This window comes from the organism of the source record quoted next, unplaced genomic scaffold (assembly GCF_019419815.1).
Source record: "Pyrus x bretschneideri cultivar Hongxiangsu unplaced genomic scaffold, Pyrus_bretschneideri_v1 Contig22, whole genome shotgun sequence".
Classification (NCBI taxonomy): domain Eukaryota; kingdom Viridiplantae; phylum Streptophyta; class Magnoliopsida; order Rosales; family Rosaceae; genus Pyrus; species Pyrus x bretschneideri.
This window is the reverse complement of record NW_025999524.1, coordinates 5,251,548-5,272,832: the sequence shown is the minus strand read 5'-3', so window position 1 is coordinate 5,272,832 and position 21,285 is coordinate 5,251,548. Positions and strand designations below refer to the sequence as shown.

At 36.7% G+C, this 21,285-nt stretch overlaps 4 protein-coding genes across 6 annotated transcripts; all 4 read left to right on the top strand.

Moving 5' to 3' along the window:
* Positions 1–1,358: 1,358 nt before the first annotated feature.
* Positions 1,359–4,778, top strand: LOC103943061 (ubiquitin-conjugating enzyme E2 variant 1A). Of its 2 annotated transcripts, XM_009353255.3 has the most exons (6): positions 1,359–1,589; positions 3,366–3,505; positions 3,673–3,798; positions 3,872–3,998; positions 4,166–4,226; positions 4,610–4,778. In XM_009353255.3, the coding sequence occupies exons 1-6, from the start codon at positions 1,562–1,564 to the stop codon at positions 4,617–4,619; spliced, it is 492 nt and encodes a 163-aa protein (XP_009351530.2). In that variant the 5' UTR covers positions 1,359–1,561; the 3' UTR covers positions 4,620–4,778. The 2 variants fall into 2 exon arrangements, with proteins under 2 accessions (XP_009351530.2, XP_048441215.1); XM_048585258.1 differs by having other exon boundaries at positions 4,166–4,778.
* Positions 4,779–6,419: 1,641 nt separating this feature from the next.
* On the top strand, positions 6,420–10,054 carry LOC103943062 (probable peroxygenase 4). Its single transcript, XM_009353257.3, has 7 exons — positions 6,420–6,680; positions 6,837–6,947; positions 7,070–7,155; positions 8,338–8,432; positions 9,368–9,493; positions 9,579–9,728; positions 9,914–10,054. The coding sequence occupies exons 1-7, from the start codon at positions 6,641–6,643 to the stop codon at positions 9,921–9,923; spliced, it is 618 nt and encodes a 205-aa protein (XP_009351532.1). The 5' UTR covers positions 6,420–6,640; the 3' UTR covers positions 9,924–10,054.
* A 4,761-nt stretch (positions 10,055–14,815) lies between these two features.
* On the top strand, positions 14,816–17,450 carry LOC103943063 (plasmodesmata-located protein 6). 2 transcript variants are annotated; one of them, XM_048584647.1, is made up of 3 exons: positions 14,816–15,731; positions 16,056–16,060; positions 16,734–16,808. In XM_048584647.1, the coding sequence occupies exons 1-3, from the start codon at positions 15,014–15,016 to the stop codon at positions 16,806–16,808; spliced, it is 798 nt and encodes a 265-aa protein (XP_048440604.1). In that variant the 5' UTR covers positions 14,816–15,013. The 2 variants fall into 2 exon arrangements, with proteins under 2 accessions (XP_048440604.1, XP_009351533.1); XM_009353258.3 differs by lacking the exon at positions 16,056–16,060 and adding an exon at positions 17,120–17,450 and having other exon boundaries at positions 14,821–15,737; positions 16,734–16,874.
* A 2,399-nt stretch (positions 17,451–19,849) lies between these two features.
* Positions 19,850–20,583, top strand: LOC103943064. Its single transcript, XM_009353259.3, has one exon. It carries the CDS (start codon positions 19,955–19,957, stop codon positions 20,345–20,347), a length of 393 nt encoding a protein of 130 aa, XP_009351534.1. The 5' UTR covers positions 19,850–19,954; the 3' UTR covers positions 20,348–20,583.
* The last annotated feature ends 702 nt before the right edge of the window (positions 20,584–21,285 follow it).

Sequence of the window (21,285 nt, the reverse complement as noted above, 5' to 3'; positions counted from 1 at the left end):
ACTTAAGAGCACAAGACTTTTGGGGCTCGTTAAGGGCTATATAAGAGGGAAGAATACAATTTATAAGCAGTTTGACTCGCAAGAGAAAAGAAACATCACATTATTATTGAGCACTTATTGTAATTCACATCAAATATTTACAGAGCACTGTAATGGATGTAGTCCAGTTTTGAGAGTGAACTACTTAAACCTTGTTATCAGTTACTTAAATCTTTATCTCGAGCTCATCAAGAGTTGACCGTACTGATCTTTGTTAACATCCTGGTCTTGATTAACCTCCCGATTTTGAGTGCTAACACAATAATATCACACAAATTTGTATCTAGTGTGAGTAGTTTTGAAATAACCAATAAAAATATACGGAAAAAAAATAAAATAGAAGTACCTCTGTACACCTGAAGCATTCTAAATTTTAATAAAAATGTTAACGTCCATTGAACAAAAGAAAATGTCAACCTTATGAAAGTGAAAAATGTCGATATAAAAATGGGTGTCCGAAAATAATTTTCAACTTGACGTTCCTTTTCTTTGCATGGTATCAATACCAAAAATAGGCGTGGGAAAATAATTTTCCTTTTAATTCGACCTTTTTTTTTTTCGTTTCGTGGCCTTGATATGAAAAATAGGCTTGAGGAAATCATTTTCCTTTGTATTCCACCTCACTTTTCTTTGCGTGGGCCTCCTACTTTGTTCACTGCTTACACGTTGCCTTGCTGGCATTGGTCCTTTGGGCTTGATTTCGTTGTCCCTGGCTGTCGTCCGGTAGTTTCACTAAGACTATCCAACCATAATAAAAATTAAAAAATACAATTTGATATGCATGCTGTCGCATCCCGGTCCGGGCGTGACGGCCAGCATGCATCAATCTAGGTCGGAATGTGTCACATGCATTATCCTACCACCTAAAATTACAATTTGTACACATTTATTCTCGTTTCTCACACACTCTTATATATTTTTTATCGTTAGATTGAATTTGATCAAATGAAACAAAAGACAGAATAAAACATAATAGTTCACTAGTTTAGCTCCATGACACCGAAAATGTATTAGCAATCAAGTGATTCACTAAAGCTACGAGAGAATAATTTTAGTGTCGGTAGCGAAATGTTCAGTGTGAAAAACAAGAAAAAAATGTGTGTACATTTATGTAAGAATGCTAGTGAAAAAAAAAAAAAAAAACATTTAGAACGGTTCTCCTCCATTTTTTGGGGGACCCATCTTTTCAAATGCCACAGATCTACGGCCTTACTTCAACCGACTCGTCCAAAATGTACGGAATAATGGAAAATTCTATTGTAGTGACTGATGAACGTCTGAGATGCGCAGGTGCAGAAAAATAACGGTAGACCCTCAGCTCAAGGAATACTCGACTCGGATCCTCCTCCTCCTCCTCTCTTCTGCTTCTTCCTGTTTTTTATCCTTTCTCTCCATGCGTGACTTTGCCCTCGGCGAACCGTATTGGACTTCCTACAGTCTTCAATCCATTATCGTAACCTCTCTGCTACTCTCTCTCCTCATCTCACCGTAATCCGGACTCTGCAAATTCAACGTCCAAAAAATGTGCTCCGAAGGATCAAGCGTCGTCGGTGAGCCTCGCAAAACCCTAGATTTTTCACCTTTTTAGTTAATTTTGCATTCGTCGAAGTTTGTCGCAGATTAATTTTTATATGTTGATTTTGTTCCTGAATGATCTAATTGTTTGAGCTAAATTGCATTTTCTTGTTTGTTTTGTTAACCTAGTGAAGTGGATTAATTTGATTATGTTTGCTTACAAATTTGGCTGCTTTGTCCTGAATGATAGGGTGTGTTGTGAGCTTGATTGGTTTTTTTGGGTTATGAACTTGTGCGAATTGATGTTTTTATGAAATCAATGTTGGGATGCCTAAAGTGTCCATCAAGGATCGAATCATTCCAATCTAATTTGACAAGGAATGATGAAGTTTGCATCGACGGTGGAAATTTAACGTTAACGTGTACAGTTGAGCCTTTGAGGTTCATCTTTAACCCCTCACTAATTACTACGGTACCCATGCTATTTTATCAGTGAAGCTAGTGCAAGTTTTTTGGGGCTGGCTAATGTGATGTTATGTGAATGGCAATGATTTTGGATTATCTTTCCTCTTGGCCGAAAATTTTGATTTGGAAACTTTGACCCTTGATGTCACAAAAAGTTCTTAAAAAGTTTCCAAATTGTTATAAGAAATAAGATATGGATTAACAGAACCCAACTATTCTTGAGGCGAATAGTAGTGTGACAAGATATAGATTCAGAAGTCATGTTGTGCCTTAGTCACCCCTTCCTTCTTCTTTTTTTCCCTGTATTTCTGTTTCTTTGAAGCATTTTCCTCTGTGAATGGTTGCCTAAATTGTTATGCACTTCCTTGCAAAGAAAATTAAAGAAACCTCCGTTCTCTCCTATAAACACGGTTGCCCATTATTCTGCCTTCTTAATGTGTCAGTTCCTCCACAATCCTCTTGCTGAACATAACTCCATAGTTGATTGAGATTAGATTCACCAGTGCCAAAACAAATGCCTCATAAATTTTTAGCATCCTTCTCTTACACGGGAGGCAATGTAATTTCTAATATGAGACATGATCCTTCTCTTACACGGGAGGCAATGTAATTTCTAATATGAGACATGATTATTCGTCTTTTGTGTTAACATTATGTAAAGCACTCTAAAAATGGTATCTGATTGGGTATCCATATATTACAATTTACTTCTCAAACTTTTCAAGCTAGTATGAGTTTTTACATCTCTTCTGGAGGTGGAAAGGAGCACTCTGAGGACCAAGATCATTTTAAAAGACCATTACTTATCGTCTAGAGAAAGTGTCCATGGTCTGCTAACACAAGGGTCGTTCCACTTTTCTATAACCATTTCTCAGACGGTTTCTCCATAGAGAGTACAAGATTGTAGTGTTTTGGCATACTATTGTAAACACTTCTCATTTCTCTCAACTTGGAAATTATAACACCTACCTTTAGCTAATGTTCTATTTCCTTCTGAAATGAATTTATAGAACCTCTGCTGTTATTAAGGAAGTGAAAGCCAGTGAAAGTATTTCTGCCAGGAGTTTCATTGGTAAAATATATAAGACTAAAAAACGGAGAAAGCCTGGGGTATTCCCCTTTTTGTATTTGTTGAACTAGCTTCTAATTTTGTGATGAATTTGATGTGATTTGTGACTGAAGCTGCCTTTGGTTTTCTTTGTTACACTAAGTAGATATGTTAATCCTTTTTGTTAGACAATTGTCTTATTCCTGTTGTTCGTGATTATTTGTTACAGTATGGCATTCATTATTATCAAATCATGCAAGAGTTGTAGTTACGTGTCTTGACTCTTTTTTGTGTGTAGTTCCCAGGAATTTCAGATTACTGGAAGAGCTTGAGAGGGGTGAAAAGGGAATTGGGGATGGCACTGTTAGCTATGGTATGGATGATGCTGATGATATTTATATGCAGTCATGGACAGGGACAATTATTGGACCTCCTAATGTAGGTTCCTTATTCTTTTTAATTTTCCTTTTTTGGGTAAATTGCTGCCCACAAATGCGCTTGTAAGTTAAAAAAAAATAAAAAATAAAAATAAATATCATGGAATGCTGCCTTGAAATAACATCATTCTTTGAATTTAATGTCTTGCTGATCTTGCTTCTTGCTAGACTGTGCACGAAGGGCGCATTTACCAGTTGAAACTGTTCTGTGGAAAGGACTATCCAGATAATCCACCAACTGTTAGGTTCCAAACACGAATAAACGTGACCTGTGTCAATCGTGATACTGGAGTGGTAGGGGATTCTTACCCACAAATATTTTCCTTTGTTATAGTTGAAACAAGCTGATGGGTGGACAAATTACCAGGTTGAACCCAGTCTTTTCCCCATGCTTGCCAATTGGCAAAGGGAATATACGATGGAGGACATATTGACACAATTGAAGAAGGAGATGATGTCACCACAAAACCGAAAGCTAGCTCAGCCACCTGAAGGTTTGTTAATTTCTGCTGTTTCCTGCTGAACATGCTTTACCTTTTTATGTATTTTAAGTTTTATTAGCAGAACTACACTGTTACTTTATCGAATATAGTTGCTTCTATTTTCCTTCTGTTCGTATCATGTTGAAATGGAGAGTCAATATTTGAATATGTATTTTCAGGCAGTGAAGAGGGAAGGGCCGATCAAAAAGGGCTTGTGGTGAAATGTTGCATCAGTCTAAGGTCAGACTTGAACGAATACACGATACTTAATGTAGTATACACGTAGAATGATACCTGTTAAGGAGCATCTATGTGCTAATCCTGCCTAATGTAGTAAGGATCACTCCATCTGGAACGATGAGCTGTAATGTGTGTTCTACTATCACTTATGGTTTTGGCGGACAGTCTTGTGTATGTGATGTTTTCCTACAGTTATTTACACACACGTTGTTTATACTTTGGGCATGAACCGCCTTATTTTGTAGAAGCTGAGTACAGGTCCTTGATAAGGAGAGATATCACCGTGTCACGAGGACTTGTACATACGTCCACTGCATTCTTGAATGTTTACTTGTGTTTTTAGAATGTGACAGCATTGTGTTTTGTCGTTGTTGTATTTGCAGAATTGGATGAATGGGTCCGTAGGTTTATGAGGATGTTATATTTGACTGGCTGCTTCTTAGATTTTGTATCGTGAAAATGTTTGAAACCGCTCCAAATACTGAGTGGGTTATGCGGGTATATGAGATGTAATTATGTGAACCAATGGACTATGAAATATCGATTCTTCAATACCTTTTGTTTTCCTTTCATGACTGAAGCGGTATAGTTTGATATCAAATTCTAATCAAGACAATGATGTTTGTTATGAATGATGATTAATATTTGGTACAACCAAATATTAGAACAACTCATGTTCAACTCCAGAGCCAAAGGGGCTATATATGTGAAACCAATTATACACTGTGATGTTAAAATACATATTATTCAGAGTGCATAGATATGATTGTTTTTCGTCACTGCAAAAAACGTCATTTGACTGCATGAACAGTTGTTGATCATGGTAGAGTAAGTCAATATTTGCTTTTACTCTACCATGAAAACGGATTAAGTAAGTATCATTTCCCAAAACAGGATTTCGTAGCTGTTAAGTGTTAAGCGACAAGCAACGAAAAAGGAGAATCACCAACTCCTCCATTTATTTATAAAAGAAATTTGTGGAGGGAAAAGACTTAAAAGAGGGTAGAATGCCGCATCGCCGTATCACCTAAAGAGATAAGACTGAGAGGTGTGGTCGATAAAAAAAACAGCTAAGAGATTATAACAAGGTAGGGCTGGTGACCGGATAGAAGTTATGATAAGGTAGCCGTACTAGAAGGGGCGGCTGGATCACCTTCGTTTCAGGGAGAGATAATACTTGTTGGGTATTTTAGTTTGACACTGTTTTACATCCAAAAACAAGCGAGCTACGTATGAATAAAACTTAGAGATGAAAATTATCTTTCATTTCTCAAGGTTGTGATATGGATTTAATCGAATTAACATTGTACTGCGCCTAAATTTGAATATAGTTTAAATAAATAGTGTATACCTTACCGTTTGCTAGAAGAAAAAAAAGTACTTTTTTAACTTAGCAAAAGACAACACTAGTAAAAAACAATACATTAGGTAATATTGATGCAGATGGCGAAGAAGCTGCGTTCGCTTGGACATTTGTGGTTTTGAACTCGGTGGGAGGGAAAGCTTCTGATTTCTGAAAGAGCAGGGGAGGAAAGAGGTCCCAGAACAAACAAAAACGCCGTGAAAGGTGATGTGTGCGTGGATAACATGGGAAGAGCGTTCACACTTGAAGAGAGCTGAGAAACTATTGGGAAGTGAAGTAACAGCTAATCTGTAATCTGTTCCTGTAAACCAAAAGCAAATGTAAAAGCTGATGTGGTATGTAACGAATTTCTGTATTCGAAGTTTAAAGATTAGAAGATTCGGACCGTTGAAAAGGAAGACAAATACATCTAAATTCTTTCTTTTATTTCAGGTAAGGTGAACTAATAAAATACGCTAATTCAATCGCATTGTTTAAAATGACTTGATCTAAATCTCATAATCTTTGTACTCCGAGCAAAAACATTCGGAGAGGATTTCAACTCTCTAACAACAATCCACAATAACCGCTCCAAAAAGGTTGTTGATTATGTCTATGTTGTATGTGCTATTACAATAATAATAAATAAATATTCGAATAAAGAAATAAAAATAAGGAAAACGATAATATTGTGGGAAATTATGGTCAACGTGGGAGGGCCAGTGCGGGGACGCGTGCCATTTGGGACGTTATTCACAGCGCTAAGCTTTCACAACACAATAAATTTCAATAATTATACAGTAATATCTATCACCATGCCATTCCAGAAACTTAAATTTAAATTATTTACGTTCGCTTTTAGGCCGTTATATAAATAAAGAGTTTGCGTGGTTGTGAATCGAACGTTTCAGGAAAGAGAAAAAATAAAAAAAAGAACTCTCTAAAGTTGCTCCGCTCGGTACAAGGTTGGATTTATTGATCGGTTTCTTTCTTAATTTTCCTTCACCGCCATTGCATTTGATCAAATTTACCTTCTTCTCTCCCCTCTCGAGTTTCAATCCTTCTGAAAAATATGGGTTCCTCTTCTCTGTCAGAAAACTGTAAGCAACAAGGTATGCAGTCTCTCTCTCTCTAGGTTTTCTTGAACTTTCCGGCCGTTTCGCTTAGAGTTAAACAAAGGGTTTATACATGTTGTAAATTTAATTATATGTTAATTAATTGGCATAAACCTCGTGATGTGTTTGTACTCAAATTGCTGATGCATCTAGATAATAATGGTGGGAAATTCGTACCCAACAAAGAGGACGTACTGCAGAGACATGTAGCCTTCTTTGACAGGAATCACGATGGCATTGTTTATCCTTGGGAAACTTTTCAAGGTTTTTATTAATTATTTTTTTCTTTTCTTCTTTAAAACCTGTATACATGATCATTACTATTCATAATCTCTTTGTAATTAAACAAGTGATCGCGCGCGCGCGTGTGTGTGTTATATCAACAGGTTTTCGTGCGATCGGGTGTGGCATCATGTTGTCCACAGTCAGTGCCTTTCTCATCAACGCGGCCCTCAGTCGAAAGACTCGCCAGGTCTCTCTCTCTCTCTCTCTCTCTCTCTCTCTCTCTCACTCAGCTCGCCACGGTTATCATTCGCCTATGCATCCGAAGTTCTAGGTTCGATTCACTCTCCGTAACAAAATTTTTAATAAGAAAAAAGTTATAACTACAAAGCATTAGACTAAGTTGCCGGCGGCATAGATTAAAATATCGTTCCCAGATCAGAATATTTGTTTTCTGAGCTGTGCCCGTTCAGAAAGTAAAGCACGTGGAGAATTACGAAATTTCCCATCATTTATTTTTTGCTCGAACACTCACATCCACATGTTTGTAGATGGAATCGAACGTGGCGAATATCTCGTAGGGTTTATAGTGCTGGTGACAAATGTTGATTTGATCAGCACTAGCACTAAAGCACCTTTGTGTTTACCTTACCAGAGAAGCCGGGATGAATTGTTTTAATTTTATTGACGTGGTTACGTTAGTTCGGTTGCTTAAAATAAGATAATGTTAAGGAGACTAAATTTATTAATAAAATTTTACAAACTAAATGACATAGAAGTTGATAATTAGATTATGATTTAAGCATTATTAAACGTGCTCATTCTTATTGATGACACATTATTTAATTTACAAATTTTTCTTTAAATTTAATTTTTCTAACATCACCCTTAAAGCAATATACTTGTAACAATTTCCGAGGTTTAATTCTCCGGTTCTATACGTTAGAATTGATCTGAACAAAAATGAATTCTTTTATTTTTACTCGTTCGTTTACAAAATTTATTACTTCTTGGAGTCCTCATAAAATTAAAAAATAAAAAAATAAAACCTAATGATAAGTCTTAAAAAATTAGTTTTAATGAAAAATGACAAATAAGGGTGTAGTGAATAGTACCAGAAAAAGGTAAAAAATGTGGTTTTTTGTTAAAAATGAACAATACTGAGAATATTTCGTTAAAACTTTCTAAAATTAACGTAGGTTGCAACTTTTCTAAAAATATGTTTATTTTACACTATGTTATTGAATATTTGATTGAATGTGCGTTGTTATAAGAATATTGTGACGCATCAAGCAAACAAAGAACAAGTGTATTAGGGGAAGTGAATTATGTCTAATTGTCTATGTCGACACATTTGCTAGTATTACAATTTGTATACTATATATTACGTCCAGAGGAAGTGACGTGGCTTCTGTAACTGTGTTTGGTGCAGGGAAAGTTCCCTTCTCTGCTTTTCCCAGTTGAAGTTAAAAACATCCATAAAGCCAAACATGGCAGTGACTCAGGAGTCTATGATACTGAAGGAAGGTATAATTATTTATTAATTAATTGATTAATTAATCTATATTTTGTATAATATAATCTTCTTATTATATAATATAGTCTGTCGGATCTCGTATAATAAAATAGTTTTAATTGGTACAGCTTTTTGAAGAATATTTTCAGTGTGTTGAGAATACGGTCTTGTACACTCAGCGTTGAATCCAACCATTTGTATGATATCACTTAGTGTATCAGGTTCCTAACACACTGAATAATTTCTCTAGAAGAACATGAACACCTAAATTTTTCTACATTTTTCACAGTCATTTATAATTTTTTAAAATTATTCTGCTTAAGTGCTTATTGTATAATGAACTCCCCAACTGTTGGTCTTGGTCGTCGTCACATTTGGAATTGATAAGTAGAGGATGAGGATTTGAATGGGGATTTACAGATACATTTTAAACTAATAACATGCCTGATAATAATTTCTTGCTTTTGGACTCCAAAATGAGCTGAGCTTCTTGAAAAGCTACGTTTGAGTTTTTATTAAACAAAAAAATGATTTTCACACATTCAAATTCTCATTTTACATACTTTGCTTATTTTTGTCAATTGATGTTCGTTTATCCATACATATCGATAAAAAAAGATAAACATAGGTGTATGAAAAGGAAGATGATTTTCACGCATTTTTTATAGCTTGTTACACGTCTCTCTATATTTCTAGCAATCGAATTGTATAAGTCAAACGAAATTTAACTGCCAAAATAAATTAAACAAGAACGTATAAAAAAACTAAAAATAAAATGTTTTTAACATGTTTTGTATGAAAATAACTTCACTTATCAACTACTCTAATCACGTTCTTTTTGGAATTTGGATTATGTCTTCATCTTTTTGCATTTCTTAGATTTCTTTATGGATCTTCTCATTAGTATTTTGTATTTAATTGTTTTTCTCCAATGACAATTTTTCAGGTTTGTTCCGTCGAAATTTGAAGAAATCTTTGAGAAGCATGCCCATACGCATCCAAATGCGTTGACGTCAGATGAACTGATGGGCATGCTAAAGGCTAATAGGGATCCCAAGGATTATGCAGGATGGTAAGTTTCTCATATATATTCATGTCCTGCTGAAATATAAATTAGAAAACAGAACGAAATTAATGAGAGAATATATAAAATGCAGGTTTGCTGCCTATACAGAATGGAAGATCTTATATGTGCTTTGCAAGGACAAAAATGGTTTGTTGCACAAGGATACAGTTAGAGCTGTTTACGATGGAAGCTTGTTTGAACGCATGGAGAAGGAAAACTCCGGCGGAGACAAAAAGAAAGAGTAATTCGTTATAATTATTCAACCATGCTGGATTTATTAATAAGTTCCTAAGCTTTTTAACAAGTTAATTAATAATTACTGGCTTTGTTTCAACGGTATTTCCTACATGTGGATGAACCGTGGGAAACAAGCGAGACGAGTTATATATTGGGAGTTTTTTATTTTTCATTTTTTTCTTGATGCAGTGTTGTCTGAAAAAATTTGGCAGATTGTATAGTCTGGTGTTGTCCATTTAGCCGTGCCCGGTGGGTAATCGGAAGTATAACGGTGTTTATATTGAGCAGTGTATGTTGATATTGTTTAGAGATTGTGGATGTTGTTTGTTAGTTCGTCTGTTCAAGTGTGTAAATATATTATATGTTGATTTGTTTATCAAATTATGTGAATTGAAATAGGAATGATATTAATTTCGTATGAACTTTTTACGAATTTACTTGAACATAAACTGAACCTAGGTTGATTACTGAAATGTCAATGTTTTGTACTAAGCGAATGATCTATTTTTGAGTTGAACATGGAAACTGTAAAATATTATAATCTGCAGATATGTCTTTGTTTCGGTACATCAAGGGGGTATTTGTTTGCCCTCTCAATAAACTTCCTTGGATTGGACTGCTAGCCGGTGTTTGATACGATTACCTTTAATGAGACTAAGTTGGACTCGCACCGACTAAGTCTTTCGCTAGGTCGTCTTAGCGATGACCCCAATAAGTATGGGATTGCTAGTCCCGTCCCCAAACTTGCTCCGTTTGCCCGCTGCATCTTCTACAGGATGTGTCGTCTGCAAGCGTTCCTCTGCAACACCCTTTAATCACCGCCCGTATCTGGAACAAAGCTCCACCCATTGCCCAAACCTCAAAATCCAACCACCAAAACTTTTTCAAAAAAATAACGTGAAACAATAACAACAAAATCCAACCCCAAAATTCAAAATCCACCCATTGCCAGAAAATTTTGAGATAGCTTTGCAGGCGAAGAAGCCAACGCATGTATCAGAAGGAGGAGAGAGATCCGAAATTTTTTGGGAAAAAAAGGATGAGGAAGGTGGAGATGTTTAACCGCAGCAAGAGGGTGAAGATGATGAGCTTGTTTAGAAGGATTTGTGATGAGCTTTACACCTGCGTTTTGCAAGAAAAAGAGGGAGGAAAGAAGAAATGGGGCGGAGCCAAAAGGAGAAGAAAAGAAAAAAAATACTTCGAGAGGTGGTCTTTCAGGAATATAAGAGGTGAATAAATATTAAATATGCATTAAATAATATAAAATATTGCTATATATGCATTAATTAATATAATATTATAGTTCATTAATTATCCTGTTTTTTGGTCCGATACTGCACCAAATGCTTTACTAAATTAGTCCAACTTAATCTAGTCTAAACCAATCCAACTTAGTTTATGAGTTAATCCAATCCGACATAACTTGGCACAAGAGTGCTGTTTGTGTTTCAGTTCCTTAATTTACTCGAACGCACGCTGCCTAACCAAGATCCATAAGAGAACTTTCTACAGTACTTACCCATATCTTAATACAGAATGCCTGATCCATGGCAATTCTGTTCGTACAGGCTCATGGATGACAGAAAATATGGGCTGTGATACGGAGGTCAATCTGGTGTTTTGGGCCTCATAAAATCTGGGTTGAGGCTTTTGCCTTAATATGTTGGTGCAATGCTCCAATGAATAATGCAGTTTTATTTTGGACACTGAATAATACCATTTAAATTCTGTTTAGTGACCACACACCTTCCTGACCACCTCCCCAATAGAGAGTGACCCATACGAATAAGTTTTAGATAAGTATGTATTTATTGTACAATGAATGGTCTCTGTTTAGTGACTACACACCTTCTTGACCATCTCCCCAATAGAGAGTGACCCGAATAAGTTTTAGACAAATATGTATTTATTGTATAATGAATGGTACTAACTCACACTATCAAACTCATATTTGTAAATGAGCGCTTTTCAGCGCAAATAACGAGAAATCAATCATAATTACAATAATTTAAGATTCAATTTCATTATGTGTAACAAAAACAGTCTAGCTCTTTTATCAGTTGAACGAAAATATAAGATTTACGTTCTAAATCAAACCGGGGAACAAACATGTGCTACCTTTTCAATAATACGTTTACACCCATAACCATTGCACATGATCAATCGGCAGGGTTGGCCGTGGCCAGCTGAACTGAGTCCGGACAGAAAGAAATTGAAGCTAAGACATTGACGCAAGCAGTGGTGCTGGGAAATCTTATCTGGAGGGGCAAAGTCACAATTAGTTGGTCGGATGGTTGAGGCAAAAAGCCTTATTATCTTATGTATTGCGTTTGTGGCCACATCAAAATTCAAAAGCGATCGATGGAAGACAAAACCCATCACTTTATTATTTTATAACCAAGAAACTTGACCATATTATTACTATATTATTGAAGGGGACCTTCCTTTTCTTTACTCTCTCTTTCTTGCATGTTGTGTGTTGCATCTCCATCTCATCTTTTGTTCGCTTACTTTTCCCACACGCCACTTGCGAGTTTCTTTTAACAAGGACTTGGATTAGTCGGTCAATTTGCGTAACAAAAAAGGATGGAATAATAATAGTAAGGATTGTTCTTGTCCAAAACACGTACATTGAAATCAATCCATTTCATTTGTCTTTCATATTGTGCATTGCTTTCGCATGGCGTGGGGAGCATGGTCGATTTACTTTATATCTATATTATAAAAATAAAATGGCTCCAGGACTACAAATAGCTACAGTTTATATGCACAAGAATCACCAGTATTTTGAACGTATCGTATAATTAATGTTACAATAATTTTTATGTAGTTCAACTTGCCTAATTTCTTATATTCACAAACTTTTTTTCCTTCTTCAAAAAATTTAACCAAATAAAATATTTATGTATAAAAATTAGTTATCATGGAATATAAAAATATTAATTGTTACTCTAATATCAAATATTTTGAAAAACGGTAAGGATGGGAATATTAATTATGGTACCTCACATTCACAATAAAGAAAGGTTTTGGTTTCGTGTCGTTGAACTCAATCATTAAGTAGGTAGTTGAATTTAAATTTAGAAATGTGTAGGTTTTGTGTTTGGCCACTATCATTAATTTACCATCAAAATATAAAAAGATGTACGTAAATTTCATTTCTTCCTTAAAGTTTTTTTATTTTTTTTTATTTTTTTTTATTTTTTAAAGGAGGCCAACTGATGCATTCGACGCAGAAATTCACTCTTCGAGAGTCGGAAAAACTCGTAGGGGCATTTCAATCTCATTTGATCAGCATCGTGTACTTCACCAGAAATAAATATATTGTGTGAAATACAATGCGTAGAATTCATCTCTAACTATTGGGTCACCACGCGGTCCGAATTGAAGTACCGTATTCGTTTTTGACTTGGTCAGAGAGAGACATTGATGTCTCACTACGTAGCAAACAATTTAAAATTATCAACTTAATAGGCAGAATCATGTCATTTTTTCTTTTTGGTTGAAAGAATCATCTCATTCATTATACCTTTTTAATTATATTTTTGTGTAATAGAGATGTTCAAGAGCTTGGATATTCATATGGAAAGATCATATCGTATAAATTAATAACGTACATACGCTGGCTAGGGTTTTTTTTTTTTTTTTTTGCACCTTAGTGACTAAACAACTGGATTCCTCGATGACGATAGCTAATCTAATTCTTGTGACAAAGTTAATCACCTCTTAATTAATTATGCGATTCCTACATTTATTTTGTTTATTCATACCATCCTTTCAATCATTAATAAATTTATTACATTAGACGTTGAACAAGGCAGAGAAAATCACCGTGCCTGATTAACTACAAATACTTTTCTTCTCCTAATAAGATTCACTTTATCATTATTAGTTTGCTGATTTTCACTTAGTTTAATTGGACGGGGAATCGTGGCCGCCCCTTATGTATGTCTAGACCTAAATCAAAAGCCACACCTATGCTTGGAGGTCATGGAAGTCCAAATAATTAAGCCCTAGTTAGCTTACACCTAAACTTGGAGGCCATGGAAGCAGTTGAATGATTGTGGAGTATGGACCAACTTTAACTAGCTACTTTCCAAACGGCAAATTTATTAGTTACAATAGGTAAATGTTTCTAGGGGCTTCCAATTTTTTATTCAACAGACTCATAATTTAATAAAAAAAATTATGCTGCCGTGGTCAACCGTAACCTCAACTATAATTGACTTTTATACTCACTAATTTCAAGCCAACTAAGCTTTAACTTTAATGGCCATAATGCAAAATTAACACCACATGCATCATAACCGTCAATTTTTTTTCTTCATATGGCCATCTATAGTCTAACGCATATAAATCAAAAGAAGATAAAAGAATAAACAAATGGATGAGTACATAAGATCATCTTCGACCTTTGGGTTAAAACTTAAAATTTTTAACTCATAAATTTTAGGTTTTAACTCAGAAATAATTTTTTTGCTCCAACATTTTATGGGTTTTAATTACTTTAACCGTTAGATTTAAATTTAGACCGTGAGGTTTTTTTTTTTTTTTTTTTTACCGTTGGATTTGATCATATTAAATCTTAGTTGTTGAATTTAATGAATTTATAAATATAAAACTAAAAAAAAATACACGTATATAATGGGTCAGCCCACTAACCCTGGGGGGACAGCCTGGCCTAAATTTCCCCAGAAATGAGTTTTGCGTTGCAATTCATATTTGTCCCAAGGGTTGAGCAAGTTTGAGTGGATTTAAAACCTTAAATTTGAGTTTTACTCCAAGGGTTGGAGTAGGTATAAAAAGATCAAATGTACGTAATTTTTTATTTTTTTTCATTTAGTTAATAAGGAGAGGCAGTAGAGTTCGAAATAAATATGTGTGGGAGGATATATATGAATTAACATCACCACGTAAAGTTAACGCTGGATTGTTACATGGGAAGAGATTACTCGTTAGTAAGTCACGCTCATCAAGTTTCTAAATCCCTCACGTTAATTCCCCACTAAGCAACCTGACCTACCTCCCTCCCTCCCTCCCTCTCTCCCTCAAACCCCGCCCCCCCCCCCCCCCCCCCCCCGGCCCCCACACACACAGTGACACACACACTAAAAGAGTGCTGCAGTCTATATGCCTTTCCAAATATTCATATTTCATTTGTTACCTGAAAGCACTCCATTAACAACCTCTTGAATCTTCACACTTCATAATTCAAAAGCCTTACTTCTTCCAACTTCTCTCTCTCTCTCTCTTCTAACTTGCTACAGCCACCACCTCACAAATCAAAACATGATGTCTTCTGTATTTGTTTTCCTCCTCACTATTTCCTTCCTCGCAACCCTATCATCCTCCGCAACCACTTCCTTCGTCTTCGGTGGCTGTTCCCAGCAAAAATACCTCCCGGGTTCGCCCTACGAGTCGAAAGTCAACTCGCTCCTCACCTCCCTGGTCAACTCAGCCATGTTCTCCACCTACAACAACTTCACCTTCCCCGGCAGCAGCTCCGCCGGCTCCCAGGACACCCTATATGGCCTCTTCCAATGCCGCGGCGACCTCAGCAACATTGACTGCTCCCAGTGCGTCGCTCGGTCGGTGAGTCAACTCGGAACCCTCTGCCTCGACTCCTGCGGTGGCGCGTTGCAGCTCGAGGGCTGCTTTGTGAAGTACGACAACGCGACGTTCTTAGGGGTGGAGGACAAGACCGTGGTTGTTAAGAAATGTGGGCCGTCGACTGGGTTTGACTCGGATTCGTTGACCAAGCGGGATGCCGTGCTGGCATATCTTGGGACCAGCGATGGGACTTACAGGCCGTACAGAGTCAGCGGCTCGGGGAGTGTTCAGGGCGTGGCGCAGTGTGTCGGGGATTTGAGTACGAGCGAGTGCCAAGATTGTCTGTCGGAAGCCGTCGGACAGCTCAGGTCCGGGTGCGGGACCAGCGCGTGGGGCGACATGTTCTTGGCTAAGTGCTACGTCCGCTACTCGGAAGGTGGATATCACTCGCACGGCGGTCATGGTAAGATGTTTCGCCACCCCGGATGGTGGTTTCCACTTTCTGGTTTTTGGTTATTTACCCTCTGGTTAAAATGAAGAATTTGAGTTTCCCAATAACCCCATTTAATTACGGGTGAAATATGCGCCCCAAATGGTTGTTTTGGTAAATTCACTTTTCTTCTGATTATTCTCTCCTTTTTCCCTTTTTGTGTATTAGTGTATTTAATTAGTGATTAGGTTTGTTTGATGTATTAATTAATTATGCTTGTGTTGTGTGTGCGTGTTGCTAAGGGAGTGTTCGGTGGTGATTAGGAATATTCAAGTACTTTGTTTTTCAGAGTGGTTGTTACATTCAGTTTGATGTATGATAGATTTGCGGTTTATGAGACCAATTTTGATGAATGTTAAGTTGGACTGGAAAATTGCTATTAACGTTTCAAAATAATCGTTATGCACTCTTTTTCTAACAAGGATGAGTCCATAATAATTCTTGAGTGTTAATAGCAGCTCTCGTTAGCCGAACCTCATAAAAATAAAAATAAAGAAATGCAAAGATGCCCGAAGACTGTTATATTGTAAATAATAAGACTTTCTTGTGTAACAAAAAGCTCATAGTTTCTTTTTTAATTTACATGTCAATGGGATAAATGCAACCCACTTTGAATTTCTGTCTCGCCAGAAATTTGAGATAAAAAATTCAACAGTATGGCAGTAGTGATATCCAAATTTACTCGAATTACTTCACTAATACTGCAAATTAAAGAAATATTTGCTCCTCCTGCCAGAAGTAATCAAGGCTGCCTAATCTGATTAGACTTTGGTTAATTAAAAGACAACTCAGTTAATGAAATACAGCATACACACACAATCCGATCAAGCTTAATTTGATCAAATCACCATATTAGTCATCGATCGATGCATAATTATTACTTTATTCTGTTTGCTGTACGTGCATAAAGCTAAAGTGTTTAAAAAGTGTTTGATGTTCTTTTTCCTTTTTCTTTTTGTTCTGCTTTAGATGATGTTGATGACGATGACGATGACGACAACGATGAGCTTGAGAAGACACTTGCAATACTCATTGGAATTATAGCAGCAGTTGCACTACTCGTCGTATTTCTTTACTACTTCCGAAAAAAATTGTATGGCGATGAAAAAGGTAGAAACCAGATCTCTCTCTTGTTCTAATTATTTTCTCAAAGTCCGAATGCACGAGAAAGACGTATATGCACTTTAATGTTGTGAACCAATAATATAATATCACGTGTTTTAACTTTGCACATGGCATCGTATACTAAGTTTGGAACATCATTGTGATATCTGGAGAAGTGTATGTAAATTCTTTCCCCGTGAATACTATACAAGATCGTAATTCTTAATTAAACTCTTTTACAAACTATGCAGGTTGTAAATAAATAAAATGCAGATTGTGAACGGTTCTGGATGAAAGAGCAAGTGTTCCTAGCTAAGCCTGGTATTTATTTGGCTTTCGGTGTCTCCTTTTTATTTTATGCGTCAAAATTCTTTCTATCTCGCCCTCCATTGCTCTCTCTCTTTCTCTCTCTCTCTCTCTCTCTCTCTCTCTCTCTCTGATGTAGTAGTTTCTGGCGTATTTCCTTTTGCAAAAGAAGCAGTGAGGGTAGATAGAAAGACAGATGTATAAAGGGCAACCTTAAAACAAGTGAAATGCAAACTTTGATCAATAAGATAAAAAAGAAGCACAAAGATTCCTTTACTCTTAATCCCACTTAACTGCTCTTAACAATGTTAATTAGCTAGATTGTTTACTAATTACGTGTTTAACTAGCATAAACTTCTGGTAAAAGTCTTCTTTGTGATGCTTTTGCTTTTGTTGGGTGTTATGGGACTTTGATACTTTTTAGATTTTATACAGAGGGCAACTTTTGATACTGCAACCAAAAGTTCAAAGATTTCATGCCAAGTTCAAATTTTATTTATTCTGCAATTCCAATCTTCAATCTCATATAAGCAAAGTAGCTTTCTGCAATCTACCAACTCATATTTAACTGTGCATTCTCTGCCTAACATTCAAGACCAAAGTACTCGTCAAGAAAATGACTATTTTTTTTAGTGTGACGGTGAGATCGTCACCTGGTGTTATTAATCCACATATTATAGCATGAGTACAAAGCAACTTTGATCTAAGTGTGTAATATTAATAATATAGACACGTGTTATAATATGAGTGGATTGGTGGTACTAGCAAAGTGACAGTCACACTGAAAAACTTATCTAAGAGAAGATAGTAGTGTATATAAGCATTGTTTAATGATGGCCCTAAGCAACAATGATTAAGGCAAAGTTCTCTGATATAAAATGCACCAGCTAATATTTTAAAAGGACAATAGGCGTGGATTCAATTGGCTAATAATTAAGAAATAAGAGTAGGACTAGGGTGCTACTAAAGCAGAATCTTCTCCCCTCCTTTCTCTCTTGCATTATTTGCTTACTTTTGGTGTTGCATTTTAGCCCCTATAGGGTTTATGAATTTTCATTTCTGTCCTATGCTAATTGAACAGAATTTTATGAAGCTTCTGACGATACTATCTCAACAATTGCCATCGAAAAATCCAACTTCCCTCCCTAGTTAATCCATGTACATATATGCATATAATATATATATATATATATATATATATGAATTTTGCTGAAATTTCCTCCTTCAGGTGCTGTCTCCTCACTAAGCGCTCTTCTTGTCATCTCAACTTTTCCTTCATATCGAATTTGCCCTAAAGTCTTTCTTTAGCTTGATCAGATAATGGTACTTATATTATATTATATTATAATATATATATATATATATATATGAATATGTGTGTGTGTGTGTACAATATAATATGTGTCTGTAGGAAATCCTGAATGATGAAAGCATATTCTGCATAAAATCAGAAACTGTGTCCTCAACAAACAAAGGGCATAGACAAAGCAGTCAAAAAAGGTCGCAAGAGTTGTGATAAACTAAGGTGGCATGTTAGAATATTTTGATTGATAAGATTAAACGGCGTACTAGATTTTAATCCAAAAAAAAAAAATCCCAACAGCGAGAGCATCTATCTCATAGTTAAAATTTTCATTGTACATGGAATATGACCTAATAAGTTGTGTTCTCGACATATTGAAAAAGCTCACCTATCTTATAAGGAGTTTAAAGTTAAATCACCAACTACGATTGATAGGTTTAGACTAATATGTACAAAATTTTCTTTTTCTTTTTTGTTGTGGGGGTTTGTTCAAAGTGATGCGTCATGGACGGGACAAAAGGGTACTACACAACTGCTCATTGTGCATGTGCGTGTTCAAGATATGAAAATGACAAAGAAGCTGCCGAACACCCCCCCCCCCTCTCTTTTTCTCTCTCAACGCACTGATGTTCAATTTAAAACTATATGTTTCGGTGTATGACGTGCATTGAATGAATAGAGAGTTGAATGCAGAGTTAAAGTTCAATATTAACAATTCTCGATACATAGACTGATGCATACTAAAAAAAAACACGTCATATAGAGATACTACACAATAACATACTAGACTTTTGTCATTCGTTGTGGAAAACTCTTAACACAAGACCGTACGTGTATGATCTTTTGTACTTAACAAGCGGAGCAGTGGACAGTTCTTATTCAGAGACACATGAGATCAAGTGAGGATTTGGATAAATAGTATGTTATGAAATACTACACAATAACATGCTAGACTTTTGTCATTCAATGCGAAAAACTCTTAACATAAGACCGTAGGTGTAAAATCTTTTGTACTCAACAAGCGGAGCAGTGGGCAGTTCTTATTCGGAGACACGTGAGATCAAGTGAGGATTTTGGACGAATAGTATGTTATGAAACGTAAGCATCCAACTCAAAACTAATTAACAGATAAAGAACCAAACTGAAAGCCGAAAACAATAAGTATACCAAAAATTTGGGTTGGGCCTTGCTGACCACAGAAGACATGGATTGGGGTCAAAACGACTCAAAAGTTAAAAAAACCAAAAACTTGGGGCCTAATTGCAAATCGCTTCCACCTGTATCACGATCGTCCACCAGTCCAAGCAACGAGCCACCACGTGTCGAATTTTCGCCAGCCTTTACTTACTCACCCGGTCCTCCAACAATTTTATCGGCCCAGTTTAAGGCGCTGAGAGAAATCGAGAGACGAAGCAAAGCATATTTCTGAAATTTCCCAAAAAACCAGAACCGGAAAAGCGAGCAGCACAGAGATCTGATGGCGTTGGAGTGGGTTGTCCTCGGATACGCCGCCGCCGCGGAGGCGATCATGGTGGTCCTCCTCACGATCCCCGGCCTCGACGGCCTCCGCAAGGGCCTCGTCACGGTCACCCGCAACCTCCTCAAACCGTTTCTCTCGGTGGTGCCGTTCTGCCTTTTCTTGCTCATGGACATCTACTGGAAGTACGAGACTCGCCCGAGCTGCGAAGGCGACTCCTGCACTCCCTCGGAGCACCTCCGCCACCAGAAGTCGATCATGAAGAGCCAGCGCAACGCGCTCTTGATCGCCGCCGCCTTGATCTTCTACTGGCTCCTTTACACCGTCACCCACCTCGTTGTCCGCATCGAGCAGTTGAACCAGCGCGTCGAGCGCTTGAAGAATCGCGACTGATTCCGCTCGGTTTGCCTTTCGATTTCCAAGCCTTTAGCTTTATTTTGTGTTTCGACGGAGAGATTATTGGGTTAATTGCACTTCTTTTATATCGGATTTTCGAATTTCTGTGTTATGTGATGTTATAGTTTTGTGGCATTAGCCACTAGGGTTTTGCTTTTAATCTGGCACTTGGAAATTACTAATATGTCTCTGAATTTCTGGGAATGTTGTTAGTATAATTAATCTTTTCAATATTTGAGTCTTCATCTATTATATTTTATAATTTTGCTTTTAGGGGACTGAGTTTAGATTACTTGGAGATAACTTGTAATTTGTGTATTTATTAGTTTAGAGTAATACCCCATTTAGGCGTTGATCGTAACAGAGTTGACTGGCATTTTCTGGTCAATTGTTGTTGTAGATGGACTAGAGATTAAGGTGGCATAGACTGACGATAAGCACGATCCGTGTGGTGGCTTATACTTTGCCTTTGTATTATTGGGGGTTGGCTATGTCTCTCGCATTCTGTGTCTCTTCCTTCAGTTCTTAGCCTCAAAATTTTGTTTCCGTCCACTCGTTAAGCTTGTGCTGACGGAAGGAAGACATAGTATGTTCTTTTAGAGTTGTAGAAGGCATAGCGGTATGAATCTAGAAGGAGGCCACAAAACCGGAACTTGGCCACCTGCTAAGCAAAGAGGCTAAGTATCTAATCTAGCTGGCTGGTTAAGGAAAATAGGGTTGTTCGCAGTCTAGGTCAGTGGTTGGTTGTGTTGATCACATATTGCCGTTGTCTGCAGTGAAGTGTTCTAGTCAACCTAGCTTAGAGTTAAGATCCCTGAGCTGGGTCATCCCGACACTCATGATGTATCAGTTACGACCTTCTCCATTTGTAGGGAGCAGACCGCTGCTTGTTTGAAAAGTGGAAAGCCATTTTCTTTCAGAAGGACATTGGAATT

What these genes read in the sequence shown, in the direction of transcription:
- LOC103943061 (XM_048585258.1), top strand. Translation starts at nt 1,562, where the DNA reads ATGTGCTCCGAAGGATCAAGCGTCGTCG. An exon ending in TCAATCGTGATACTGGAGTG is followed by an intron (nt 3,799 to 3,871) that starts GTAGGGGATTCT and finishes ACAAATTACCAG; the next exon opens with GTTGAACCCAGTCTTTTCCC. An exon ending in GCTAGCTCAGCCACCTGAAG is followed by an intron (nt 3,999 to 4,165) that starts GTTTGTTAATTT and finishes ATGTATTTTCAG; the next exon opens with GCAGTGAAGAGGGAAGGGCC.
- LOC103943062 (XM_009353257.3), top strand. Translation starts at nt 6,641, where the DNA reads ATGGGTTCCTCTTCTCTGTCAGAAAACTGTAAGCAACAAG. An exon ending in TCAGTCGAAAGACTCGCCAG is followed by an intron (nt 7,156 to 8,337) that starts GTCTCTCTCTCT and finishes TGTTTGGTGCAG; the next exon opens with GGAAAGTTCCCTTCTCTGCT. An exon ending in CCCAAGGATTATGCAGGATG is followed by an intron (nt 9,494 to 9,578) that starts GTAAGTTTCTCA and finishes TATAAAATGCAG; the next exon opens with GTTTGCTGCCTATACAGAAT.
- LOC103943063 (XM_009353258.3), top strand. Translation starts at nt 15,014, where the DNA reads ATGATGTCTTCTGTATTTGTTTTCCTCCTCACTATTTCCTTCCTCGCA. An exon ending in TCACTCGCACGGCGGTCATG is followed by an intron (nt 15,738 to 16,733) that starts GTAAGATGTTTC and finishes GTTCTGCTTTAG; the next exon opens with ATGATGTTGATGACGATGAC.
- LOC103943064 (XM_009353259.3), top strand. Translation starts at nt 19,955, where the DNA reads ATGGCGTTGGAGTGGGTTGTCCTCGGATACGCCGCCGCCGCGGAGGCG.